This window comes from Carassius gibelio, chromosome A25, assembly GCF_023724105.1.
Source record: "Carassius gibelio isolate Cgi1373 ecotype wild population from Czech Republic chromosome A25, carGib1.2-hapl.c, whole genome shotgun sequence".
NCBI classification, from domain to species: Eukaryota; Metazoa; Chordata; class Actinopteri; order Cypriniformes; family Cyprinidae; genus Carassius; species Carassius gibelio.
The window spans coordinates 2154531-2181929 of NC_068395.1; the positions used below are offsets into that span (position 1 = coordinate 2154531).

Here is a 27399-nt window from a genome sequence, read left to right on the forward strand (position 1 = left end):
TGGTGAAGTCCTTATGTGGTCTCTCAAGAAAAAAAAGCTTTTCTTGTTTGCATATTTATTATTTCTGTTTGTTCACTTTAGTTTATTTCCTAACAGATAAATGTGCTGGCGTATTTTCGGCAGATGTAGCAGATTCCCCAATGTTTTTACGCTCAAAGGGCCAGGATGTTTATTCAGAATTGGTAATGACAAGAAAGTGTCAAATCTAACACACACACACACACTCTTTCACCAGCTTCATTCAGGGCATCAACACTGCGATGTACAACTTCATTTGGAAATGGTTAAAATTTTTCAAATGGTTTCTCTTTTGCTCTGATCATAGATGTGTTCATGATTTTTCTTCTAAAATATTTATTCATATCTGAAACATTATAAAGAAAATGTATTTGTTCAGTTTTGCTAAGAGACGTGAATTCTCTTGTTTTCTGTCTTTTCCATTTGCGAAGAATCGTGCGCCCAGACGAAGAAGAGGTAAGAAAAATAATCCACAATGCATTTTTGTATAAATAGTGAGAACGTTGTGGTAGTATGTCAATCCAAACATTGTCCAATGTTGAGGTCAAAACAACCAACCGAGGATAAAGAGCCAAAAAACACACAACAATAAAATAAACAAACCATTACCTTACACTACAAATGTAATTATCAAAAAACAAGGACACCAAATCCCTGACTGATTTGGCCCATAACTTTTACAGTGTAGCTCCAAACCTAAAAAACATGTATTGAAACAGGAAACAGAAGTGGGGTTTGTACGGGAATTAGATGCTTTTATATGTAGAAACGTTTTATGTGTTTTTCCATGAGTGTGTTTTATAGTAAGGATGGTGCCCCAAATCACACAGACATGTCACGTAATTAATTTGCTTAATATGTAAAAAGGTTGACAACCCTGTTTGTGTGTGTGTGAGAGAGAGAGATGTTCTTCTCTCTCTTTATTTTACCCTTGTCCTTAATGTGTGTGTATGTGTGTTCAGCTTCTCCTGAGCCCCAGAAGGATCTGTTACTGCAGCTGGTTTCTCTCCAAAAGGCGTCCGGCTGCTGGGATCTGGACGCCACACTGGCCGATGTGTTTGGGAAGACGGAGGATGAGCTGACCAATCAGAAGCCAGCACAGGTGAGAGATGTGATGATGTCATAATAAGACAGTGCTGGCTGTGTGCAGTGTCCAGTAAGTGATGCAGTGGATGATGGTCTGTACACAGGTGGATGGGTCAGTATGGGCCACTCTCCTGGCTCTGATCTGGTTATACGGCTGTAAAATAGAGCAGCAGGTGGAGTGGCAGTTTGTGGCCATGAAGGCAGCGTCATGGATCGGCTCTCAGAAAGGTGAGATCTCCATTCCAGACCACATTCATTCAGTCAGTGTTCATCAAGAGACGTTAGAGCAGATATCTTCAGTTCTGATGATCCGTGTGTGTGTGTGTGTGTGTGTGTGTGTATATGTATGTGTGTGTTTCAGTGGGTGATCTGTCTCAGTGTGTGTGTGCGGGGAATGTCCTGCTCGGATGTCAGGTGACCAAAGAGACTCTGGGAATCTGAAGACGTCTGTGTTTCTACATCCTGATCCCTCAGAAGACAGAAGAACAGAAACCGTTACATTTACTGTTACTCTGTTACTTGTTTCTTTAACATTTATTCTGTATTATTTGCTCAAATCAACCACAAATTGTAATTCTATGTGACCTGCACTATCATTTGAGTTTTATGTATCAAAGTAAAAATAGCCTCTGTTTCTTTTCTTTTTTTTAATGTTTCCTTTATATTAATTTAAAGGGAATGCTGTTACTAAAAATATTTTGAATCAACGATTAAAAAAACAAGTAAACAGAACTTCTTTTCTTTGTCTTTCAGTGATTTATTAGAGCTGTTGGTCCTCAATCAAGGACCTTTTGAACAACAGGAATAATTTCTGGATTGTTAAATATGGCTTTTAAAATAAGGAAATTATAACTAGAATGACTGTTTTGAAAAGGACAGAGGAAAACCCCTTAAATAAAGAACCATCTGTGCAATGCGGAAATGGTATTCAAATGTAACAGCTCAAAACTGTGCTGAGAACAAAAGTTCCAAACGTAACCTAATTAATATTCATGAATCCAACCGGTTTGTATGGCGCACGAAGCAATTAATATTCATTAGGCACGACTTTATACGGTCTGCTATTAGCTTTCTTACTGACAGGCTACTGCAACGGAGCAACTTCGTGAAATCGTCTCACCTTTCCCATGAACATTTGTTATTATTAAAAACTCAGATTTACTGGACATTTTATTCGGCCTGTAAAGATCAAGACAGCTGGATCGGTGTTTTACTTTACTTTCGATTTGAAGTAAACCGAAGGAGCGTCAGAATGGAGATCTGCGGTCTTGTGACTCAGAATAAAGAATCAGGTATGAATTCACCTGTTACCTGTTTGTTTCCTAAAATCAGACTTTAATGTTGGAGAGCTGAGTTTTTTTTTTCCACACAGTTCGTGGCGAGGGATTTGTCTCAGTTTTATAATGAATGTAATTTTAACCGAAAATATAGTTCTTCCGAATGTCATAAGAACTTGTCACGTTTTTTTCTCGTTTGTTTTCTTAAACTCAGAAATATTAATTATATAGCCTACACACACTTTCTTGTTTTTATAATAAAAACAAGGTATTGAAATGTCATGCCCCTTACCATAGCCGCCTGCCAGCTTCAGTGTAAATATTGCATCAAAATTAAATCAATTTGAGCTCGATTTAAACCCGGATTATTGTCCATCTAACAACTCTATTGGGAAAGCTAGCGTGTCTCCTACATAGTGATAACAATCATTGTCTTCTTTTTGTGATGTCACAAATCCCGAAAAATATCTGTTGTAGTCCAAAACGAGTCGTTAATTGTAGTTTTTGAAAAGTGACTTCTGTTTAATTAAATGTTTAGATTTAATCTGTTTAATTAAGAGTTTATTTTCTTGATTGACAGATCCAGCAGTATGGGCAGCATGATGAATCATGAAAAAGGAGCACAGATGCGCATTGAAAGCACAAAGGTATGATTTAAAATGTACTTTTGGGTCTGTTGACACAAATTCAGATGAGACACACTGGATTGTCCGTTCATGTCTCTCTTTAGGACACTCTGCTGTTACTGTTGAAGAGTCTGCCCATGGGATGCTACTTCAATATCTATGGATTTGGCTCTCGTTTTGAGTCCTTCTTCCAGTGAGTGTCTGGATCCTCATACACAGATATTCAGATATTAGTGTTTGAAATGTGTGAGATGCCGTCATTGATGTCAAATCATTATTATTATTATTTATTTTTTTGCAGTGTGAGTGTCGAATACAATCAAGGCACAATGGATTATGCTCTGAAGTGAGTGAAGGAAATGCAAGCAAACATAGGCGGCACAGAGATTTTCCAGCCTTTAAAACACATCTACAATCTGCGCAATCACCCTAACCACCCCAGACAGGTATGACTTCCTTCCAAGGACTTCCTATCCAGCTGTTACTTAATGACAAATGCAGGGAGTGCAGCAACATAACCCTCAAATCAAATGTGAAATACCCCCAAACACAAATCGACAGTAATCAAAGCCAAATATTACATAGGGATTCGATCCAATCCCGTAGCTAGAGCACTAATAAACTAATGAAGAACAAGCAAAAATGCCCATATCTATATAAGCTAATAAGCATAAAAAGGAAACTTGAACCCAGCTGCTCTGAAAACACCCTCGGAGATGGATGGAATAGTGAAATATTAGCCTGATGTGACAAAGATGCTTTACCATCTAATTAGCTCCAGAGCAACATGATAACTGAATGATGCCTCAAATAGGATTGCTCCTTTTCGCCAACGAGGATCAGCTGATGTGAGCTTGACTGATGTGGCCTGCCTGAAACCATGTGATGCATTATATTTGACAAAGTACTTTCTCTCAGTGCTTCTTCTTGCTAGTTTAGCTGATAGTTTCACTGCCACCTGTAATATAAGAAAAACTAAGGTGGGATTGAAAATGGCTAACATCTCTTGAGCGATGTGAGCAGAGGATCATGTGACCGAGCTAAGAGCGGTCACATAAACAAGACTTAAGGCTCGTTTGTTTTTCTGTCTTCAGCTGTTGGTCTTCACGGATGGAGAGGTGGGAAACACTAAAAAGGTGCTGGACCTGGTGAAAAGTCACGCTCACTCTCACAGGTAAAGCTCTGCTGGGTTTGATCTGTGCATCATTCATATCTTCATCACTAACAGTAACAGAGCTGATCGTGTCTTCAGGTGTTTCTCGTTCGGGATTGGTGAGGGTGCGAGTGCCGCCCTCATCACAGGAATGGCCAGAGAGGGATCTGGTCACGCTCAGTTCATCACAGACACAGACCGCATGCAGCCCAAAGTAAAGCTCTTCACTGGATTTCACAGGCACAGATGTTTCCTGGTCAAAAGTCTCAATGGTTTCTCTTTCTCTTCAAACTATATCAGGTGATGCAGTCGCTCAGGTTTGCTCTGTTATCTCTGTGGACTGGACCCTTCCAGATGGTCTTACTGTTGAAACACTGTCTCCTCCCATCAATGTGCTCTTCCAGGGTCAAGGAGACTCATTTATGCCCAACTGAAAGGAGAGGTGAGATGATGTAGCATGTTTTTAATGACAATAAATAGAGTGTGGGAACCATGACTTCAGTGTAACTTTTTTAAGATTTTCCTATGTGGTTTTATAATGGGGCTTTTCATATGAGTAAAATAAAGCTTGGGGTAAACATAACCTTATGATACTTTTATGTTTTTTTGTACATTGTAAACTGCACACACTTACAGCTAGACATGGGCTGGTATTAGATTCTGACGGTATGATAACCTTAAGCAAAATGATCACGGTTTCACAATATCACGGTGTTGTTGTTAGAGCTCTGAAATGTGTTATTTTTAAATGACTGGGTAAAATACATACATACACATATATATATATATATATATATATATATATATATATATATATATATATATATTTATTTATTTATTTATTTTTTCAGAAGCTTCTAGTCTATAAGTCAATCACCTGCAGGTAAATCATCCGGATTCATTGCTAAGACTTACATTTCATTTGGGAAATCCAATATTTAGTATACTTTTTAAATTCTGAATGAGGTTTGTTTCACTATTTTCAAATTCAACTTTAATTGACCATGATAACTCACATTAAATATATGTAAAGCACATATATGAAGAGACATTTTCAAATGGCGGTATACCTTGAAACCGTGCCTACTTATAGCCCAAACGTTCTTATGTGGTTACTTATTAAAAACATACATTGAACAAAAATGAACATTACTCCTTCAAAATTTGTATTTTGGGTATGGATGTATGTTATTTACGTTGTAGAAAAAACATTCAAGTATCATCAAGTTATGTTTACCATAAGCTTTATTTTATTCATTAATAGAAAAACCCATTATAAAACCCCATAGGAAAATCTTAAAGGAAACCAAGGCGAATTACTCTTTCAGATTCTGATGTCATAGCTCCTCCACTCCATTGATCTAAAATCTAGTGTAATCAATTGACAAAGACACAAAGCACAAAGTACACATCAAAATAAAATAATCTATTCAAAAGAAAACCCCTAATTTGTAGTCCTACCATTATTTCGGTGACTTCTTTACTTCAGCAAGTTACATTATACATGCCTACTGTAAAATGTCATGCTGAAGTCTTTGCAAACGTGGTTTGGGTCGATCATTGCCTTCTCCCCGAATGTTATTGTAGGAGTCAGGCTTGAACTTGTACAGCAAAACCGGTGACGAAATTACAGTATGTTTACATATGCTAATAAAGCCTCAGAAGCTGAGATCAGTCAGTTATGGAAAGGGGCATTACATTTCTGACACACACTCTAAACGCTAGACCAATCACATGCATGAATCACTTTTATGATGCTTTTGTGTCCCTTTTTGAAACTTGAAGCTCCACTGCTCACAGTTGTTTGTAATTACATGGAAAAGCATTTCTTCTCTTGAGAATTTCTCTTCTTGTGTTCTGCAGTCTTTTTTAATTCCCTTTTCCGTTGTCTCCATTGTCTCACAGAGTTCAGGAGACTCTGAGGGAACAGTGACAGTCAAATACAGTCTTAAAGATCAACCAGTAACAAACCAGCTCCACTTCTGCCTCAAACCCACTGAGGAAACTGGGTAACACACATGAACACACTGAAAAAACACTGAACTGGAGTGACATTATCAATCATATAATTACTTGTAGTGTTATTATAGCTTAAACAGTAGAGGATGGTATTAGCGATGCCAAAGTCAAGGGTTCATGCTTATCTGCTTAAAATGCATAAATGAAAATGTAAAGTAACAATAAATCCCAGTATTTACCCTTTTCTTCTGAATGCATTGCCTGTCACATTGCATTCAGAATGCATTGATTCTGAATGCATTGCCACAGACTTCGCTTTTGCTTCGCAGTTTTTCGTTTGGAGTTTTGACACAAACTTCTCGTGTGGGCGGGGTTAACAGTGATCTACTCTGATTGGATAGTGAGCTTTTGATGGACAGGTGCTCTCTTTTCGCTTTTTTTTCTTTTGTAATGGCATATGTTTGATAGTTTCTGAAAAAGTTACGTTCAGTTTTATAAAGTTACGTTCATTATTATTGAACTAAATGTAATTCCATAGATATCTGTCTTTTTTATCTGAATTTTAAAATGATCCTGTCACATAACATTTTACAATTAGTGTATTTAATTAAACTCAAATTCAGTTTTAGGGTCACAATGGCGGATTTCACAGGAGAGAGGAGGCATGTCAAGTTTTAGTTTTCAGGCACAAGGTTAGTGAGTGTGTTTTGTTGTTGTGTGTGTGAATCACTTTCCCTGTTGCTTGTCTATTTACTGTATTTGATGTGTTCGTCTCATTGGGATATGACATTAAGGATGCCTGCAGGTGGTGGTGAAGAATGACAAGAAGAATCTCTCTCTCTCATTAAGAAAATATTGTGTTTTTTAGGGATGCTCTATCTGGTAAAATAAATAGACTCTTGTTTTTTCAGTTTCTCTGGCAGTGCTGTTGTAGTGCTCTGATTGTGTCTGTTTTGTGTTTGCTTGACCTCATTAAGATGTGAAATGTGCAGTTTTTTTGGTTCAATGTGTCCGTTTAGGAGGGATGTGGTAAGGTTATTTCCTATCTGTTGTGTGTTGGGCTCCATGTGAAAGTGTGTTGTTTACTAAGAAAAGTGTCTCAACGTTTTGCTAATAGCCACTTCAGTAATGTTCAGTGGAAATGACTGGGCCTTTCTCCATATCAATAATGCCTATTCCAACGCTTTTTATGTTTGTTAGTTCTGTTGGATGTGTATGTTTTTTATTATTTTCCAGATCTGAATCTGATCTGACCTTTTGGTTTCTCTGCTTGTAGCTGCACGATCTGCTCAGTCACAGGCCTTTGGTAAATGCACCTCAATGAATGCTTTATGTCATGTTGCAAAACTGTTACATTTGTTTACTGACTTACAAGCCTCACCAAACCACACTTACCAACATTTTAGAATGAGCATGAAGCTGTTCACACAGAAATAAGGGGTCACATTTTCCAAAGCTACATTTAACTTGACACAGTAAGGCATTGGTTCTGACAAAGTCAATCAAACACATATAGCTTAAAACTACCAGTGATATGACAGCATAGAGTTAGTGACTCACATTATGTATTTTGTGTTATAAAAACTAACGAAATATGCTACCTCTGTTTGTTTATTTTTTCATGTGAGAAAAACTTTAAAGGTCCCGTTATTCGTGCTTTTTTGAAGCTTTGATTGTGTTTACAGTGTACAATATAACATGTGTTCATGTTTCGCTTGTAAAAAAAAAACACAGTATTTTTCACACAATTCACCTATCTGTATATCGCTGATTTCACTGTCATAAAAACGGGCTGATGACTTCCTTGTTCTATAAAGTCCCTTCTTCAGAAATACGTGACGAGTTCTGATTGGGCCAGCGGTTCCTGTGTTGTGATTCGACAGTAGCTGAGAGCAGGCTGCCCTCCTGGAAACGTGATTGGGCTAGAATGCATGTGCTGGAGATGTACTTCTAATCACAGGAGAGTTTTTACTGACGAGATGCGCATGAACATCGCATTCGATTTTTTTGCACAGCCTTAACATCTAGTTAACAAAGCTAAACAGCGTTACCCTTTCGGTAATAAGTTACAGAAACTGTTAAAAGCACCAACTTAAATAATAAAATACACTTACCGGTTGTGGTCCATAAACAACGCCTTCTCCAGACAAAGGGGGAAGTGCTCCATCTTTCAAGAATAATCTTTGTGCGAATCCGGCATTAAACTGATAGAGATTGAGGAAGCTGTCCTCAGCAAAATGTGCTGCACATAGTTTTACATGTGGATTATAATTTTCGGGAACTGAATTAAACATAAATTGTAACCATTAATCTCCAAGTGCAGCGTCCGTGGGAAGCCCAGACAAAGATCATTGGACTCAGAGATGAAAATAACAGCATTTCGACGACATTGTGACAAACACAAATGCAGCTCTTCCTGCTCTCCGTCGGAGCACGCCCCCTTTTTGTGATTCATGTGGGCGGAGGTTAGTCAGAAAAACTGTTTTAGTGACATCATTACTGCATGAACTAGAGGGATATAGTCCAAACGAGTCGTTTTTGTAGGCGAATTCTGTTAAATAAAATATCTTGCTTGGCATTGAACTTTGAGCTTTAGCATTTTACAGATATTATTTGTACTCTAACAACAACATTACACACTAACTAAAGTTTAAAATATGTTTAAAATATAATTCAGCCAAACGCGGACAGAATGTGCCACATTTTGGACGAATAAATCAAAAGTAGGTCAGTACACTTGAATCAAAACACGATCTGGACTAGTGTTATCCACATCCAGCGTTGACTGTGGAAGCGCACAGGTGGAGCAGAGAAGCAAAACTACTGTTCAGGGTTTCAAGTGCAGGTCAGTTTCATCTGTAAAGATGCTATTGTAGTTTTGTCTTTGTTAACTTACTCAAGCAGCAGCAGCAGCACATTGCTCACAATCACTTAAAATACTTTTTAAAGGACTTCAGTATTATATATTGTAATGTTACAGTAGTAATTTAGCAGACAAATAATCATATTTTATAATAGGTTTAGGGAGAGCTGGGACAGACAACACAACCCTTATCTGACAATGATTTTACTATAAATCCAGAGACAAAGGTTATTATTGTTAATCAATGGTAACCACAAGTTAAGTATTTGCATAGTTTAACCATGGAATTTATAGTTAAAAATAAATACAAATGGTAATCCATTTGCCAAAAAAAATAAATAAAACATGGTTACTGTACTTGGTTACAAACTATAGTTACTATAACTAAACCATGGTTAATATTAACCTACAGTATGTCTGTATACTAATAATATATATACATGAATACAAAAAAAAAAAAAAAAAAAAGTTCTCATAAGACCTAATTTGTCCTAATAAGAAGGTTTTAGGACAACTTTAGATTCATTTCAAATGATATATATATATATATATATATATATATATATACACACCCAAATATGTATATACACATGTACATAAACACACATACTTTACATATAGTGAGTTTGTGTGTACACATATACACGCATGTGTGTGTATATATATATATATATATATATATATATATATATATATAATATACACACACACACACACACAGATAAACACTATATGTAATGTGTTTATTACACACACACACACACACACACATATATATATATATATATATTTAATTAAATGAATGTATATATAATATAGAGTAGTCAAAATTAGAAATGGATCAAAACCTGTCTTAAAACCTGCTTCTTAGGAATTGGCCAGCCACTTCGGACCAGACTTCTCCAGATGATAGATGGATGCACTAGGGTCCCAGTTTTCTGCACCTCGGAGCTGATGGTACTGTTGGACATCTTCTAATTGCAGGGCAAGTAAGCATGATGTGCCTTTCATCTGCTGCAGTAAGTTTCTTTGGGTGACATTGCTGACCAGTACTCAATTTCTTTGTGCTTCTTCAACAGAGCTTGGGCAGCACATCTGAAGCAGCGCATCCGTCTTTTGCTGCGTCTTGCCGTGGTATGTTTTTTTTTTTTAGCTGAGTTTGGCGGTTCCTCACCCCGTTCTGTTAATGTTAATATTACTGTATATATTGTGTGTATTTAAAAATTTATGTTGATGCTTTGGAAATGTTCTTATAACGTTTATGCCAATAAAACCCCTTGAATTGAATTATTTTTTGTGTGCGTTTAATTTGGAGGGAAAAGGGGACTGCTCCGATACTGTATATATTTTTCTTGTGCTTCTATGGTCATAATTACTAACATCCTAAAGTTATGTTAAGACACATTCACATAAATATATACACATGCACAACAAGTGAATATCAATGAATGCCAAAAGCTGCTCAGTTTAAGTCAAGAAAAAATGTCAACAGTGAAAAATATACAAGGCAACCAATTGCATTCAACAAAACATTTAATTAAACATTACATCCTGTGAGAGGGTAGATACATTTTCCTTGATACATTTTGCAGAGCAGCAGTGTACATGTGCTTCTTTCGTCAACATTTTTTTAAGAGCCATGAACATGAGTTATGCAGCTGAAATTCTTCACTGTATTCTAAATAACAACTATTAAAATCATGACTTCAGTTTTTTGGTCAAAAGTCAGTCTCAAATTGTTTCACATGTCAGCCTCTTCAATTTAAAAATAGATTAAATAGATCAATTATACTTTTTATTTGCTGGGATCCACATTTATTATACATATCCTATCACCACAATGCACTGTCTAACAAATGACTAAATTAACCAAAGAACAACCTTGCAAGATACAAGTTAGCTATGTTATCTAGTTGAACTAGTAAAAATAAATAAAAAACAAAAATTATAGTTAAATCAGCTAAAGTTAATTGTAATCAGGTGTACTTAATACTAATACGGTGGCAAACAAGTGTTAATCACTTTAACAACAAATCTAACGACGATAAACGTTGTATGCCAACGAACTTGAAAAAAATTTGAGGTAAATGTAGCCCATCATCAGATTATGGTAGCTAATATTAGTTAAGTGTTTGTTACTTAAGCAGCGATTAAGAGTCTACCTACCTCAGGCTCCAAATAAACATTAATAAAGCTGGCTACATAAAATACAACTATTATTTAGATTCATAAGAGGTCGGTTAATGCGTTCAAATGTCGAATATACAGTAATTTCATCAATTTACCAGCGAGCGTTCTTCAGAAACATTGAAAATGTGTGGAACTATCAGTGTTTGGAACTGTTGGCTGCTCCACGACACGCGTAACTTCCACATTCCAAAGTTCCTATGGCAGTCTTGGGAATCTACTCCCAGTCTATGGGAGTGTCTCAACTCTGTTTTTCAACGGCTCTGCTGCAACGGTCATTGAGCAACTTCGGGAAATCGTCTCACCTTTTCCGTAAACATTTGTTATTATTAGAAACTTTCAAAAACTCAGATTTACTCGACATTTTATTCGGCCTGTAAAGATCAAGGCAGCTGGATCGGTGTTTTACTTTACTTTCGATTTGAAGTAAACAGAAGGAGCGTCAGAATGGAGATCTGCGGTCTTGTGACTCAGAATAAAGAATCAGGTATGAATTCACCTGTTACCTGTTTGTTTCCTAAATTCAGACTTTAATGTTGGAGAGCTGAGTTTTTTTTTCACACAGTGTGTGGCGAGGGATTTGTCTCAGTTTTATAATGAAAGTTATTTTAACCGAGAATATAGTTCTTCATAATGTCATAAGAATTTGTCAAGTCTTTTTCTCGTTTGTTTTCTTGAACTCAGAAATATTAATTATATACACACCAGTGGCGGCCGGTGAAAAATATTTTAAGTGGGGCTATTTGAGCGGGGGTCTGGGGGCTCCTCCCCCAGATATATTTTTATTTCAAGTTGTTATTTCCTGCATTCTGGTGCATTTTAGACCACCCACGTCCCTTGCTTATAACTCAAACCAGTCAATACCAATGGTCTAAAAAGACAATATTAATTGAACTACCATGTAGAAATCAACAGTTTCACAGGTAATGATAATGAACAAGTTGCAAGTTTATTATGCTCCATGTCTAGATAGAAAAAGTGCAAACACATAACAATAAATTATAAATATGATGTGTGTGACTGTGAGTGAGAGAGAGACTGAGTGAGTAAGAGAATGACAGCATAAAAATGAATACACTATATTTACAATGTAATCCAAATAATTTCTAAAAAGTTTCTCTTATACAAAAAAGAGAGACACAGACATCAAGAATCAGCCTGTGAATCTCAACAATGGTGACAATTATAAAGCATGTTGCAGTGCATTCTGTGCCCAATGATGTCAATAAAAAAGAAGAAAAAAAATTGTACATTTTACTCATTTTAAATGGTTAACTTTTAAGTAATTAATTTAATTACTAAATTAAATTTTTTATTTATTTAATCAATAATATTGCTTGTAATCTGTTGGAGAGATAGATGGGAGGGTGAGAGAGAGAGAAAGAGAGATAGAAAAGATTAGAGAGAGACTAACATATGGTGTGACAGTTAAATTTGTGTATGAGAGAGGTAGATGGAGTGAATGTGTGAGTGAATGCAGGGGGGAGTGAGAGTGAAGGGGATGGAGAACTCTCATTTGTACAGGAACTTTGCTCGTCTATCTTTCCGAGTGGCAAATCTCTCAATGACCCTTGTGTTGAAATCTGGAATGTCCCGTGTGAGTTTTTTCTCTATAGAGAGCATAGCCAGAGCGTTGAGGCGATCTTGTGCCATTGTGTTCCTAAGGAACATTTTTTATCATCTTTAAAGTAGGAAAGCACCTCTCTGATTCTGCTGTTGTCATTGGTGTGGTGATGAGGATCTTGAGAAGACTTACAGCAGGGGTCATCAACTATATTTGTCAAAGAGCCAGAATTTTGAAGACACTGTAAGGGCCAGATACTCATGAGTCATAATATTCAATAAAATTCGAATTGTATCCTAATATGTTATTATTTGATATACTAATTCTAATTCCAAATTTATGTTATTTTTTTTACATATTACCTGTACCGCAGCGAGCCACCAGGGGGCGATAGCGATATTTTATGCTCCATTTTTGTGAGACTGTCAAGCTGTCAATCACTGTCACATGCAGGTCGTAGTTTGTGGAGAACAGTAGACGAAAGGCCTTCTGAATATATTTAAATGAAAAAAAATGGCACTCTCAAAGAGCCTTAAAGGGACAATAAGTAACTTTTTAGGTATTTTATTATCTAAAATCAATATTTTTATTCATAAATATACCCTCAATGGTGTACAAATACCTATGCCAATGTTTAAACTAATCCTTGTAAATGAAGAATTTATTATCTTTATATACATGGGATGGGTAGGTCGACGGAGGCTTCCATGTAGTTCCGCCATCTTGCAAAACTATAATAGCAGAGAGGGACAAAAAGTACTAAGCCAACTTGTTTCCACAGCGCGTTTTCGGTCAGAGCCAGAAACGCAGGTGCAGAGCAGTGAGAGGCGCTTGAAACTGCACCGGCAAGTTTAAAAGTCTGGATTGCATTCTTATTATGGACCATACATATGCCGCGCCACAGGAGAAGAAAACATCGTCGCCAAAACAGTAAAAAATAGAACGTAAAAGGAAACGTGACCGTAGATTACAGAAAACAAGAGTTAATGTCGGGGAAGCTTTTTCTAGGTGGAAAGAGCTAATGCTTGATAAAGATTTCAAAAGAGACGCTGAAGTGGCCAGTTTTCTTCTCGACAGGTAAGTCAGTGTTACAATCTATATTATAATATTTTTTTTATATCTAACAATGCATATAATTCAGAAAATATAACGAATAAATTAGACATAACTACTAATTACAATATTTCATGTTTTCCACAGTCAGTAATTCATACTGTAACATTCGTTTGTTAGTTGTCATGTTGCAGTTTGTTTGAAATAACACACCTGTTCACCTGAAGGAAAACTCGACGAAGTGCTATTAGAAGACATCCTGTCAAAGCTTTTTGGTACATATCGCCTACCGTAGATGCAACGCGCATTTGAAAAAGCGAGGCGCTGGAGAGCAAAATTAGTTTGAATGCAAAATACAATTTCACCACTAGATGGGAGTAATTCCTACTTAGTGTCCCTTTAAGCGAAAAGTTGATTCAGAGAATCGTAGTTTCAATGAAGAATGGACTGATAAGTACGTATTCATAGTGCCTACTGTTAGAAATGCTGTACCTGTGTGACTCATTTGCTTTTTTTTTCGTTAGATTTAAAAATAAATAAATATGGAACAGACCCGAATATTCGTTCGGTGGGTTGGTATTCGATTTGAAAATTTGACATTCGAATATTATTATATTATTTTTTTTTGCACACCTGGGATTCCCCGCGAAACGGTTCTCATTCCCCCTTGAATAAGTCCGGCGACACACTGGCTGTGTGAGCGTCTCAGCTGCGTGGCGTGTCCGTTTTTATTTCGGATACCCATTTAACAGGTTGGAGTTTGCACACTGAGACACGCGTCTCAGGCGAGCTCGAGCCACGCGGACAACGCCATGCTAGAAATAGAACCGATGCATGTCGGACTGTGAAGAGATGGACCAGCGAAACAGAGCAGGATTTCCAATCTTGTTTTGACCTCACTGATTGGAGTGTTTTTGAAGCTGCTACCACCGATCTGGACGAACTCACAGAGACCGTAACATCCTATATTAGTTTCTGTGAGAATATATGCATTCCTACCAGGACTTATTTAACATTCAACAATGATAAGCCATGGTTTACAGTAAAACTCAGACATCTTCGTCAGGCCAAAGAGGATGCCTACAGAAATGGGGACAGGGTCTTGTACAATCAGGCCAGGAACACACTGAACAAAGAGATCAAAGCGGCTAAAAAGACCTACGCTAAAAAGTTGGAAGACCAGTTTACTTCCAACGACTCAACTTCAGTGTGGAGAGGTCTAAGAGCCATCACGAACTACAAGACACCATCCCCTTGCACTGAGGCTAATCAACGACTTGCTAACGACCTGAATGAGTTTTATTGCAGATTTGAAACCCCCATCACCCATTCTGACCATCTCCCTACACAACCATTAACACATCCTGCAATCCCACCCTCCACACCTCCTGCTCTTCAAATCTGTGAAGATGATGTGCGCCAGGTCTTCAAGAAGAACAAAAGAAGAAAAGCACCAGGCCCAGATGGTGTTACACCAGCCTGTCTGAAAATCTGTGCTGACCAGCTGGCCCCCATCTTTTCACAGATCTTCAACAGATCCCTGGAGTTGTGTGAAGTGCCTTCCTGCTTCAAACGCTCCACCATCATCCCCATCCCAAAGAAACCCAAGATAGCAGAACTTAACGACTACAGACCTGTGGCTCTAACGTCTGTCGTCATGAAGTCGTTTGAAAAACTGGTTCTGGCTTATCTGAAGGACATCACTGGACCCTTACTGGACCCCCTCCAGTTTGCTTACCGAGCAAACAGGTCCGTGGATGATGCAATCAACATGGGATTGCACTTCATCCTGCAACATCTGGACAAAACAGGGACTTATGTGAGGATCCTATTTGTGGACTTTAGTTCGGCATTCAACACCATCATCCCAACAGCCCTTCGGACCAAACTGACCCAGCTCTCTGTTCCTAGCTCTATCTGTCAGTGGATCACCAGTAGAGCTGAAACAACGAATCGATTTAATCGATTAAAATCGATTATTAAAATAGTTGTCAACTAATTTAGTAATTGATTCGTCGCTAAATAAATTTTATTTGCCATAAGCAGCTCATTTCGTGCATATTTCAAATCTGCAGTGACCAAAGTGTGGCAGTAATGAGCCACCGGAGGTTTTACTCAGCCAGTACAGCAGGTGAAGTAGCGAATAGCCAATAGCTGGCCTCGTTTTATGTCACGTGCTTCCCGAACAGCGTCTCTGCAGCATTCAGCGGGAAGTGGGAGTACTTTACTTTGAGCCTTCAAAATGAAGAGTAACCTGTAAACTCTGCACTACTGAACTGTTTAAGGGGCCGTTCACATATCGTGTCTTTTGCGTGCTCAAGTTCGTTATTTCCTATGTAGGCGCGCAGTATGCACTCTCATAATGGAAGCGACGCGGTCGCGACACGCACGCGGTGCGATGCGCCCGTTTTTCCAGGCGCGTCCACACCGCATCCATTTATCCTTTGCTGAAATTTCCGGGTCTTCATGGAGAGGGCACATCATGGAGAGAGCACGTCATGGTTGCTTAGCAAAGGCAGACGCCTCAGGGGCGCTTCTGCCCGAGCGCTTTGGAAAGAAGGAGAAAGCGGCGCAACTAGCGTTTTCCACGCGTTTTTAGGTGCGATATGTGAACGGCCCCTAAGAATTTTATTTGTGCAGATTCTCCAGTAACGTTACAAGGTTGTTTGCAAATGTTTAGTCGTAAAAGCTGATAACATTGCTTTTTAACAGTTAACATGTAAAGCTTTACAAACATGTTATGTGATCAGTTTGTCGTTTACCAGTTCATAATTCAGACTTGCAGCCTAATTATGACTGAATGAGAGAGGTAAATGTTTGAGTATATTTAAAATGCACTTCTTTTCTAAGTATTCACTGCTCTTTTTCACACAGCAGGTTTTTTGTGTGTGTCCCAATTTTTTTTTCCTGGACAACCTTCTGATGGATTTTACTTTAAATTGTGAGTTCCATTCAGGTTTCATGCCATTGGCACTTTTTTTTCGAAGGATTGTTTACAATTTCACAGCATAAGCTATAAAGCTTTTTCCCAGTAATTAATAAAATACAATGCACTGCAATTTTATTCTGTTTTATCCTTATACTTCGTGAAAATATGTTCTCAAAGATTCCTTAAGCTTTGTTTGGGATGTTAAACTACTTTAGGAGCTCTAAGGACTGCCATGGTGAAAACAATATTTGAAATCTCCTTGTGAATTTTGCTAGAGTATGGGTCAGTGTTTTGATTGCAGAAGAGTTCGACAAAGGATTACTAACATAATAAAACAACTCCAGGTATATTTTTGATGAGGATATGACAATGCAAAATGGTTAAAATCTATGCTGAATGATAAAGACCCTTTATTAATAATTTACTTGGGGAAAAATGGAAAAAACTAAAATATAAGTACATAAACCGATTAATCGTAAAAATAATCGACAGATTAATCGATTATCAAAATAATCGTTAGTTGCAGCCCTAATCACCAGCTTTCTGACAGATAGGCAACAGTTAGTGAGACTGGGGAAATACACATCAAACAGCTGCTCCACCAACACTGGTGCCCCTCAGGGATGTGTTCTCTCCCCTCTGCTCTTCTCCCTGTACACCAACGACTGCACCTCTAAAGACCCCTCTGTCAAGCTCCTAAAGTTTGCAGACGACACTACAGTCATCGGCCTCATCCAGGACGGTGATGAGTCTGCTTACAGACAAGAGGTTGAGCAGCTGGCTGTCTGGTGCAGTCTTAACCTGGAGCTGAACACGCTCAAAACAGTGGAGATGATCATGGACTTTAGGAGAAACCCACCTGCACTTTCCCCACTCACCATCATGAACAGCACTGTGACTGCAGTTGAGTCATTCAGATTCCTGGGAACCACCATCTCTCAGGACCTGAAGTGGGACAATCACATTGACTCCATTGTTAAAAAGGCCCAGCAAAGGTTGTATTTCCTTCGCCAGCTGAGGAAGTTTAACCTGCCACAGGAGCTGCTAAAACAGTTCTACTCGGCCGTCATTGAGTCTGTCCTCTGTACTTCAATAACTGTCTGGTTTGGTTCAGCAACAAAATCAGACATCAGAAGACTACAGAGAACTGTTCGGACAGCTGAAAGGATTATTGGTGCTCCCCTGCCCACCCTTCAAGAACTGTATACATCCAGAGTGAGGAAAAGGGCTCATAAAATCACTCTGGATCCCTCACATCCAAGTCACCCCATCTTTGAACTTTTGCCATCTGGCCGGCGCCTCAGAGCCGCAAACACCAGAACAGCAAGGCACAAGAACAGTTTCTTCCCCCAGGCAATCTACGTCATGAACAGTTAAATGTTCCCTACTTATGCTTATAAACGTGCAATATCCTTATATTTATTTGTTAACCCTCCATCCTAGAACATTCCTGCATCTCACTCAATCCTATTCCATTATCATTTATAGCACAATTGTTTATACACTTATTTATTTGCCAATTTGTACATCTCTGTTTTTTTTTTTTTTTTTCTGTGTGTTGTTGTCTCTGTGTACTGGAAGCTTATGTCACTAAAACAAATTCCTTGTATGCGTAAGCATACTTGGCAATAAAGCTCTTTCTGATTCTGATTCTGATTCCAGCAACGGGAGTGTCGGGCTAGAGCGCAGAATAGCGGAGTTTGTATGGACCGAAGTGCATGTCTGAGCTTGTGTTTTGTTGCTTTGACATTGTGGAAAATAGAATAATAGAAACAAAATGTATTAGCATTTTTACCCGTTATTATTAATCTAAATTAATCTCGTTTTTAATTTAACTTAATTTCGTTTTTTTCTTTATTTAAATTTAGTTTTTTCTTTAATTTAAATTTAGTTTTTTCTTTAATTTAAATTTCGTTTTTTCTTTAATTTAAATTTTGTTTTTTCTTTAATATAAACTTGTTTTTTCTCTATTTAAATAGGCTATCGTTTTTTCTTTATTTAAATTTCCTTTTTCTTTATTTAAATCTATTCTTACTGTGCCAATTTGTTAGTCAGAAAAATATTAGACTACCTTAAAAGTATTGCTTAATTTAATAGACGTGTGCGTTTTATATCACTAGTGCAGTGTCCGTTCTTGGAGCATAAGCCCTGCCCGCGTGAGGTGCGCCGCTTCCCGCTCGCGCTGTTCTGACTGTAGTTTACTAAAAGTTAATTAATTCTGAATGTGTCGCGTCTCGCGTGTCCATCTATATTGCACCAAGTGCGACACTGCACTCCCTTGTGAAGTCGATTGGATGAACGGTTCTCGAAATAATAAAAATGCAAACGGACATACAGACACAGATTCCTGTCTTTATTAGAGAGAAAAATATGTTAATTACTACAGAAGCTTCAAAGCTTAAAAAATGGTATTCGGACCAGCCCTAAACTTTTTCCTCTTACAAGGCTATTCCTGAATTCAGTATTATTCTGGGGGCCGGATGGAAATCTCTGGCGGGCCGGATTTGGCAGTCCTCATTTTCATAGATCAGGGACAGTTCTGTTTTAAGTCTGGTTTTGTCCAACATGGGATAGGCATCCACCGTGGTTCCTAGTGCTGAATCCGGGAACTTTCTGCTGTGTTGTGGAAACAAGTCTCCTTGCAACAGAGTGGCACTGATGAGATGATTGGTGAAAGAAAATCTCTCCTTGGCATGGCTCATAATGGTATCACATACCTATGCAACAATACATAGTTGTAGAAAATTAAGCACAAAACATTAAGTTTTCACATTTCTCAGTTCAACAATACAATAAAATCAGCATATTCGCAGCAGTTACAATTTTGTTATGAACAAGTACGTTTTATTAATTATAATTATAATGCACACACTAGCTGTCATTCTCTTATCCACTCAGTCTCTCTGTCTTTCTCTCTCTCTCTCTCTCTCTCTCTCACACACACACTCTCTCTCTCTCTCTCTCTCTCTCTAAGCTTTATTGGCAGTCTGTGTCACTCTCACACATACACACCATATACACAATAATTAATAAAAGCACAAATGTGGAAAAAAAAATCATAATTTCTGCATTCTCCAGTAGATAGATATGTCTAATAATGACAATTCAAAATACAAAAATGTGCAATCGAACATGAATACATATAGGCTAATAGAATACAGAAATAGAATTTCTGTTACTGCTTACCTCAGCCAGATGCTGTTGGGTTTCTTCTCCCATTGCCCTCCGTTTCTTCAGGGGTGGTTCCTGTACAGGTCCCCTATACTCCTCATCCTCAACTAGAGAAGGAATGGAGTCCCTGATCCAAAATAAGTTTTACAAGTCACTGTCCACCCTGAAATTACTGTATCAGAAACTAATCAGAAACTTGCTGGAGATATAAAAATAATTTTAATAAAACTGTATTAAAATATGTGCTATTTTTGTGTTGGGCCTAGTCAATGTTATCTAGATTCATCACAAATAAATTCACTAGTCTAACATGCTGGCGAAATTGTGATATTCAAGTTCAAGTTCAAGTCTGCTTTATTGTCAATTTCCACATATAGTACATACATACAGAGAATCGAAATTGCATTACTCTCAGGCCCCGGTGCATACAGATAACATTAACATTAAAGCCTAAAAAATAACTAGATTAAATATAAAATATAAAATGTAGATACAACTATACAATAAGGGAATGATAAAAAAGACATATAATAAAATTAAAAATAAAGTTAAATAAAGCAGCGCAAGGAAATTGACAGATATAGGGCAAAGTAGTTCAGTGGTGCCTGGGGAAGAAGAGGGGAAGGGGGGCAGGTTCGGGAGGGAGTTCAGCTTCCTGACAGCCTGGTGGATGAAGCTGTCCTTCAGTCTGCTGGTCCTGGCCTGGAGACTCCGCAGTCTCCTCCCTGATGGTAGCAGGCTGAAAAAGCTGTGTGATGGGTGAGTGGGATCACCTGTGATGTAGAGGGCTTTGCGGGTGAGACGTGTTCCATAAATGTCCTGGAGGGAGGGGAGAGAGACACCAATGATCTTCTCAGCTGCTCTCACTATGCGTTGCAGAGTCTTACGGCAGGACGCGTTGCAGGCGCCATACCACACAGTGATGCAGCTCGACAGAATGCTCTCGATGGTGCCTTTGTAGAAGGTGTACATGATGGGGGGTGGGGCTCTGGCTCTTCTCAGTTTGCGGAGGAAGTAGAGACGCTGTTGTGATTTCTTGGCCAGTGCTGCAGTGTTTTCAGTCCAGGAGAGGTCCTCTGTGATGTGCACACCCAGGAACTTGGTGCTGCTCACTCTCTCCACAGTCGCACCGTTGATGGTCAGAGGAATGTGCTGAGTATGTGCTCTCCTGAAGTCTACAACGATCTCCTTTGTCTTCTCCATGTTCAGAGACTGATTGTTGTCACTGCACCACTTGGCCAGGCGGCTCACCTCACTCCTGTAGTTAGTCTCATCTTTTGTTGCTAATGAGACCCACCACAGTCGTGTCATCCGCAAACTTAATGAAGAGGTTGGAGCTGTGTGACGGTGTGCAGTCATGGGTCAGCAGAGTGAAGAGGAGGGGGCTCAGCACACATCCTTGGGGGGGCCCCAGTGTTCAGTGTGATCGTGCTGGATGTGTTGCTGCCAACCCGTACTGCCTGAGGTCTTCCAGTCAGAAAGTCCAACAGCCAGTTGCACAGCGAAGTGTTGAGCCCCAGCTGAATCAGTTTGTAGATGAGCTGTTGAGGGATGATTGTGTTGAATGCTGAACTGAAGTCTATGAACAGCATTCTGACATATGAGTCATATTTGTCCAGATGGGTGAGTGCTGAGTGGACGGCAGTGGCGATGGCATCATCGGTCGGACATATATGCATCGGTTGGACATATATGCAAACTGGAAGGGGTCCAGGTAGGGGGGGAGGGTGCTTGATGTGGTGCATGACTAGCCGTTCAAAGCACTTCATGAGGATGGGGGTAAGTGCAACAAGACGGTAGCCATTGAAGCAGGATGGAGATGGTTTCTTCATATTTATGATAGTTTCTATTGTACTCAGCCATTTGGATTTATGTTTTTATTGTTCAAGCTACATAAACATGTTTCCAGCCAATATGCAAAATCATAGCCTACCTGATGGCCTGTATGCTGTGAGTGAACCTCTGGGTGATCCCTGCGATGAAGACAGAGTCTATGTTCCTCTTCTGCAGGTGGTTAAACAGCATGTCTACATGTGGCATGATTTTGTGGAATAACGCCAGGATGAAACAGAAAACCTCATCTTCCAACATTCTCATACAACCCCCGGCCTCTCTCTTCGATATGGCATCAAAGTCTCCTCTGTCTCGAATGGTTTGGAAGCACTTAACCAGTTCGTCTTTGTGCTCGTAAACGGTGTTAACAGCTCGATTGTGGAAGTTCCATCGCGTTGTTGAAGCACCTGGAAGTCTGTGTGCCACCCCTTCATCCAGCACTGCCGTTCGTTTGAATGACTTGAAAAAAAATGTAGAAAACCCCCCTACGTCTGAAAAAAACTGGCCGATCTTTGGGATGTGGGATGTTGCCTGCTGCATAATGAGGTTCAACTGATGCGCATAACAGTGAACGTAGTATGCACTACCGTAGACGTCTTGCACTTTACGCTGGACTCCACCAGTAGCACCCCTCATCACTGCGGCACCATCATAGGCCTGGGCAATTAATTTTCCCTCTTATCCCGCAGGAAGGATGGTGCTCAGCCTTTCCAATAATGCAGTGGCAATCGTATCAGCGGTCGCATTTGGAAGCGCGATAAACTCAAAAAAGCATTCTTGAATGTTGTTGTGGCCATCTATGTACCATAGCACAAGCAAAAGCTGACAATGAGTGCAGATGTCGGTTGTCTCGTCAGCCTGAATGGCAATATAGTCCGACTGTTTCACCTCTTCCAGAATGCGGTCTCTGAGAACTGACAACATGCAGTCTAACAGTTTATTTTGCACTGTCTTTGAAGTGCCTTTAAAAACAGTGGTGTTCTCCAGGTGCACCTCCAACTCGCGGTCGATTGAGGCCATGAGATCAATTAGACCGAAGAAAATGCCAGGGTTTTCTGATGCGTCACTCTCATCGTGACCATGCAAAGCAAGTTCAAAGGCACCACAAAATTTCACGGCATCAATGATCTTTGACAAAATATGCCGATTCCTGTCCACCTCCTCGTTGTGCCTTCTTATGGCAATGCGGTGTCCCTCATCTAACTGTGTGGCTATGCAAATTCGGCCTAGCATGGCTAGTTTCAAAGAGTTGTCTATATGCTCTCTTGCCCGTTTCTTAATGCGTTCTGACATATGTTTCAGATCTGTTACCCCTGTCTGTATCCACGAGCGATCACAAGCAGTTGTTTTAAACAGTAAGCAAGGAAAGCAAAAGATTGCATTGGCGTAACCACAGCTAGTAAGCCAAAGCTTTCGATTGAACCAGCCTCGGGAAAAATATCTCTTGTAGGTTTTCTCCTTTTCTCGCGCCTGTTGGGTTATATTCACTTCTGGCTTGTTTGGTCCGAGTTCTTTTACAATTTGTTTTTCCGCTAATGTTCTTCGTTCAAAGGGATACAGGTGTAGAGATTTAACTGAATTTGGGGCTAGCTCAACTCCAACGACTACATTAATGCTACTCGACATCGTCGGCGCCTCCATACTGCACTTGCACTCCTCTGAGGTAAATATCCCGTGGTGCAGCAGGTGCACCGCTATAATCTTGGTACTATGGGCGATATTTTCAGAGTCCCCAAACCATAAAATTCGACGACGATGATTGGCAAAATATAAACTTTTTTGCATAGCAACAGGGGAACCATTGGCTTAAATTCCAGCACTGTAGGGCTGAGCAAACTGGAGCCCAGGGAAGAAAGCCTATTGGCTACTACTACACCAACATGAAGTGAATGCAAATATCATTCTGGAGAGTTCTAAACACATTCTAAAGTAAAACCATTAATAGCATGTAGTTAACACAGATTATTTTTCAAAAAGAGAGATTATTAAAAGCTTATTATTATTAAATAAAAATAAAAACTGACAGGGAGGTCGGCGCCCCAGTGCCCTCTATGGGCGAGCCGCTGCTGATACACACATTATTGTTTTTATAATAATGCGAGAATTTAACTTTTTTTTTCAATATGTTCTTATTAAATGGGTCCATGTGCTCTTTTACAAGGTCTTGATTTTGTTTTGGGGATGTACTAGAACAGGCTATCATAGATGGTCCGTGTACCTTCGTATAATTCGTTTTTTAATTTAATATTGAAATCTGAAAAATGAAAAAAACTGCACATTTTTTTTTTTTCATTTGTCCAAACAAAAAGAAAAATTAAGACTTTGGTTTCGTTTTTTCGTTTTTACCTTCAGGGACAGAAGACGACTAAACAACTTGAATATTCGATCCCTACATGTGGGCGGTAATGAAACGCCCTCCCCCTCCGCTGATTGGTCAACCAAACATTACAACATAATGATAATCCTAAAAACATAATAAGAGTCCTATGGATTCTTAGCGTGTTTATTTCTACTACATTTTATCTCTGTCTCATCGTCAAACAGCCAGATCAAAGAATAGCTTGACACAAACCATACAGAGGCAGAGCCTTTTGGTCCTTTGGCACAGGGCTGCTTTATTATAGTATCCAAGTCTATCAAAATTTGTCTGGCAAAGCTGTGCGACGCACTGCAGCGCGGGGAGAATATAGCCTATTGTAGCGAAGTGCAGACCGCTTTCAGTTTATGTGAATATCTAGTTATAACTTTTGTTTTAGACAATATGCTGCATTTTGAACTATGAGGGAACTTAAATAAAATGACAGATATGAATGGAAATTAGCACATATATTATTTTTCTATTTTTAGTTTTATTCATAGAGCATTTTATGCAAATTTCGGAAATCATAAGTTGTTTTCCCACTAGCATGGGACTAATGGTTTGTCAGAGTGCTTGATCCAGTGATTGAATTTAGTGAAATGTGAATTCGACGTCATTATTTGAATGTAAACTCATTTGAGTTATAAAAACATATAAAAACCCTGAAATAACACTTCAAAAAATTAACCATAGATCAGTGTCAGAAATTAACTTTCCCATAAGGGGCACCTGATTTTCAGTTATTGTTGTTTTTTACATTTTACCTTTTGTATGTCATATTTAATGCTAAATTTTACATTAAAAAACATTAGAATAATATGACAATTGGCTGTTACCAATTAAATCAGTGTTCAGAGATATAGACCCTGTGTCTGAAAATACTTTTATAGATGTATTTACAGTTTAATGCTGATCAGAAAGCTGTACGTGCATTTAAAATGAAGTGCGCTGTGATTGGTTAGCTGGGCCAGTCTGTGCTGTGATTGGCACCTCTCTGCGCCTGGTCTTGAAATGTCATGCCCTTTACCATAGCTGCCTGCCAGCTTCAGTGTAAATATTGCGTCAAAATTAAATCAATTTGAGCTCAATTTAAACCCGGATTATTGTAACAACTCTATTGGGAAAGCTAGCGTGTCTCCGACATAGTGATAACATTCCTTGTCTTCTTATTATTTAAATTGAACTTTGAGGTTTGCAACTCTGCAGATTTTTTTTATACTCAAACAGAAACATTACAGACTAACTAAAGTTGAAAAAGCATTATAGCAACCCTTTAATCCAACTCCTGGTGCCTGACAACAGCCAGTTGAATTTTCAGTTCCCTTGGGTGGAAAAGGAGTGTCAGATGAAGAATCAGTCATTTGTGACAACTCAAGATTGTTTGCATAAGTCAGATTGTCAGCAGCGGAGGCAGCACTTGAGTAAAGCTGCTCTTTCAAGAGATCGTCAAAAGATCTGCCACTGAGCTTTGCTATTCTCTTCAGTTCAGCAAAGTAGAGGTTTGTTGCATTCTCAGTTACTGCTGACGTATAGACATTTGACAGAAACCTTATGAGGTAATCGACGTTGCGCAGGCTCTTGAAAGTGTAAGGCAACAAGGGTTTAAGAGCCACTAATGCAGAACAACTGCTGTACTCTACTATGCCTTCCCTATGATAAGGCGATTTGGGATCATCTATGGAAAGGTGTCTATGGACGTGACCATACTTGTGTAGAAAATCAGTCAGATCTTCATCAAGTTCTGTATTTGTGAGTCCTCTAATTATCACTGAGTTTCCAATTATGACGTTTTCAAGCTCAACTACCTCCATATTGACACTATCTGCACACCTTCAAATCTTAAAGTTATTTTCCTGGTCTCTTGTGTCTTTAAAGGTTTTTTTTTTAATACTACAATGCACTCCTGGCTGGCTCGCCACTTACTGTAACAGGTAGTGCTATGTACTGCACCGTAGCTACTCCTTCTCTGTGTGTATAATCTGTATGTCAGAATACACATTATGGACTAGAACTCTAGATTCGCTACGGAGGGCAAAATGAGTTAAAACACATTAACACAAAAAAACAGACAGACCAGGAAAATGACTTGTACTAAATTGTTTCTTTTTACTTTGCAGCAAGATTGAAAATGATTGTAATATAAAATGAATCAGCAATACACAATACAATTATATAAACAATGATATTGTCTTTCTCTTTCCCTTTAAGAAATGTATGGTTTGAGCTCCTTGGTGGTTACTTGATCTAATTATATATATTCGTATTATATTTATGTACTTTGGTATTTAAATCGTGTTTTTGTATATATCAATTTGTTAGAGACCTAGATTAAATTTTACTGTTTATGTCATTTTTAGTGTTCTAATTTATTATCTTTTTTTGTTGGAGCTTTGTTTCTTATTAGCTGGGTTGAATTATAACCTTTACCCAAAAAAAAGGAAATACAATTCAAACAACAGATTACTTCAAGAAAAAAAAGAAAAAAACAACTGAAAATAATACAATACTTGACATTAATTCAGTAAATAAACAGTTCTCAGTCGATGGAACAATTGTGTGTTTGTGTGCAAAGCTGTCTGTAGTGCAACAATTGTCTCTTTACGATACTCAGTGTTGTGGTAACTGCTGAGAAATACCACTTAGGATGAATTCCACTTGTGACGTCAGATAAGGCACTGTTCACTCAACGAATCACAGGATTTCTTGTCTCTTTTTAGGACTTTTCAGCTGGGTGGCTCGCCATATCAGGATCACAGCTTATTTCGCAATCTCAAAAAAACCTGACCTGTTTATACAAACAGCGCCATAACTATCATAAACATCATAGACAATTAGTATGACTTTTAAACTCAATATATATTAAATATATTAACTAAACCAAGTGGAAAATACTTTTTGAGCACTTTTGTTACTCAAAGCATTACAAATCATTCTCATAAATGATATAACTCTGCTTATTTAGCATTTGTAAGGTCTTCAGCAATACAATATATTCAGTTACATCACATTACACATACCATCTGAACACTAAATGCAAGCCCATTTAAAACACTTCATAACGTGAATTAACTCATTAACACTTCATTTCAGATAATTGGATGTTATATTATCATGAAACTTACCAAATCCAGGGGATTTCAATAAACAATTAATCAGTCACATCGGATTCTACAGGGCTCGCAATCGGCTATCATCCACTCCAAAATCACTCAATCATCACACTAAAATGGCCCAAATAATATTAAAATAAGGGTTACAACAACATACAACTTATTATTTATGTATATTAAGCAAGGATGATTGTTATATTTGCCTTTTGAT

General features: G+C 38.4%; 2 protein-coding genes across 3 annotated transcripts in view; both read left to right on the plus strand.

Annotated features, from left to right (window-relative positions):
- The window catches only part of LOC127946844 (von Willebrand factor A domain-containing protein 5A), a 70227-nt gene that overhangs the window by 21783 nt on the left and 21045 nt on the right, over positions 1–27399 (plus strand). Inside the window, exons 20-24 of one of the 2 annotated variants that reach the window (XM_052543661.1) lie at positions 97–182; positions 450–474; positions 981–1120; positions 1209–1332; positions 1466–1518. In XM_052543661.1, coding sequence (XP_052399621.1) covers positions 97–182; positions 450–474; positions 981–1120; positions 1209–1332; positions 1466–1518 — 428 coding nt within the window. Of the gene's footprint in view, positions 1–96; positions 183–449; positions 475–980; positions 1121–1208; positions 1333–1465; positions 2055–27399 lie in introns of those variants that run through there. The other variant, XM_052543662.1, reaches the window with a different exon arrangement.
- LOC127946846 (von Willebrand factor A domain-containing protein 5A-like) overlaps positions 2214–27399 on the plus strand; it is a 36924-nt gene continuing 11738 nt past the window's right edge. The window contains exon 1 of the mRNA XM_052543665.1: positions 2214–2396. Within this exon, the coding sequence (XP_052399625.1) occupies positions 2357–2396 (40 nt within the window). The 5' untranslated portion in view covers positions 2214–2356. The remainder of the gene's footprint in view (positions 2397–27399) is intronic.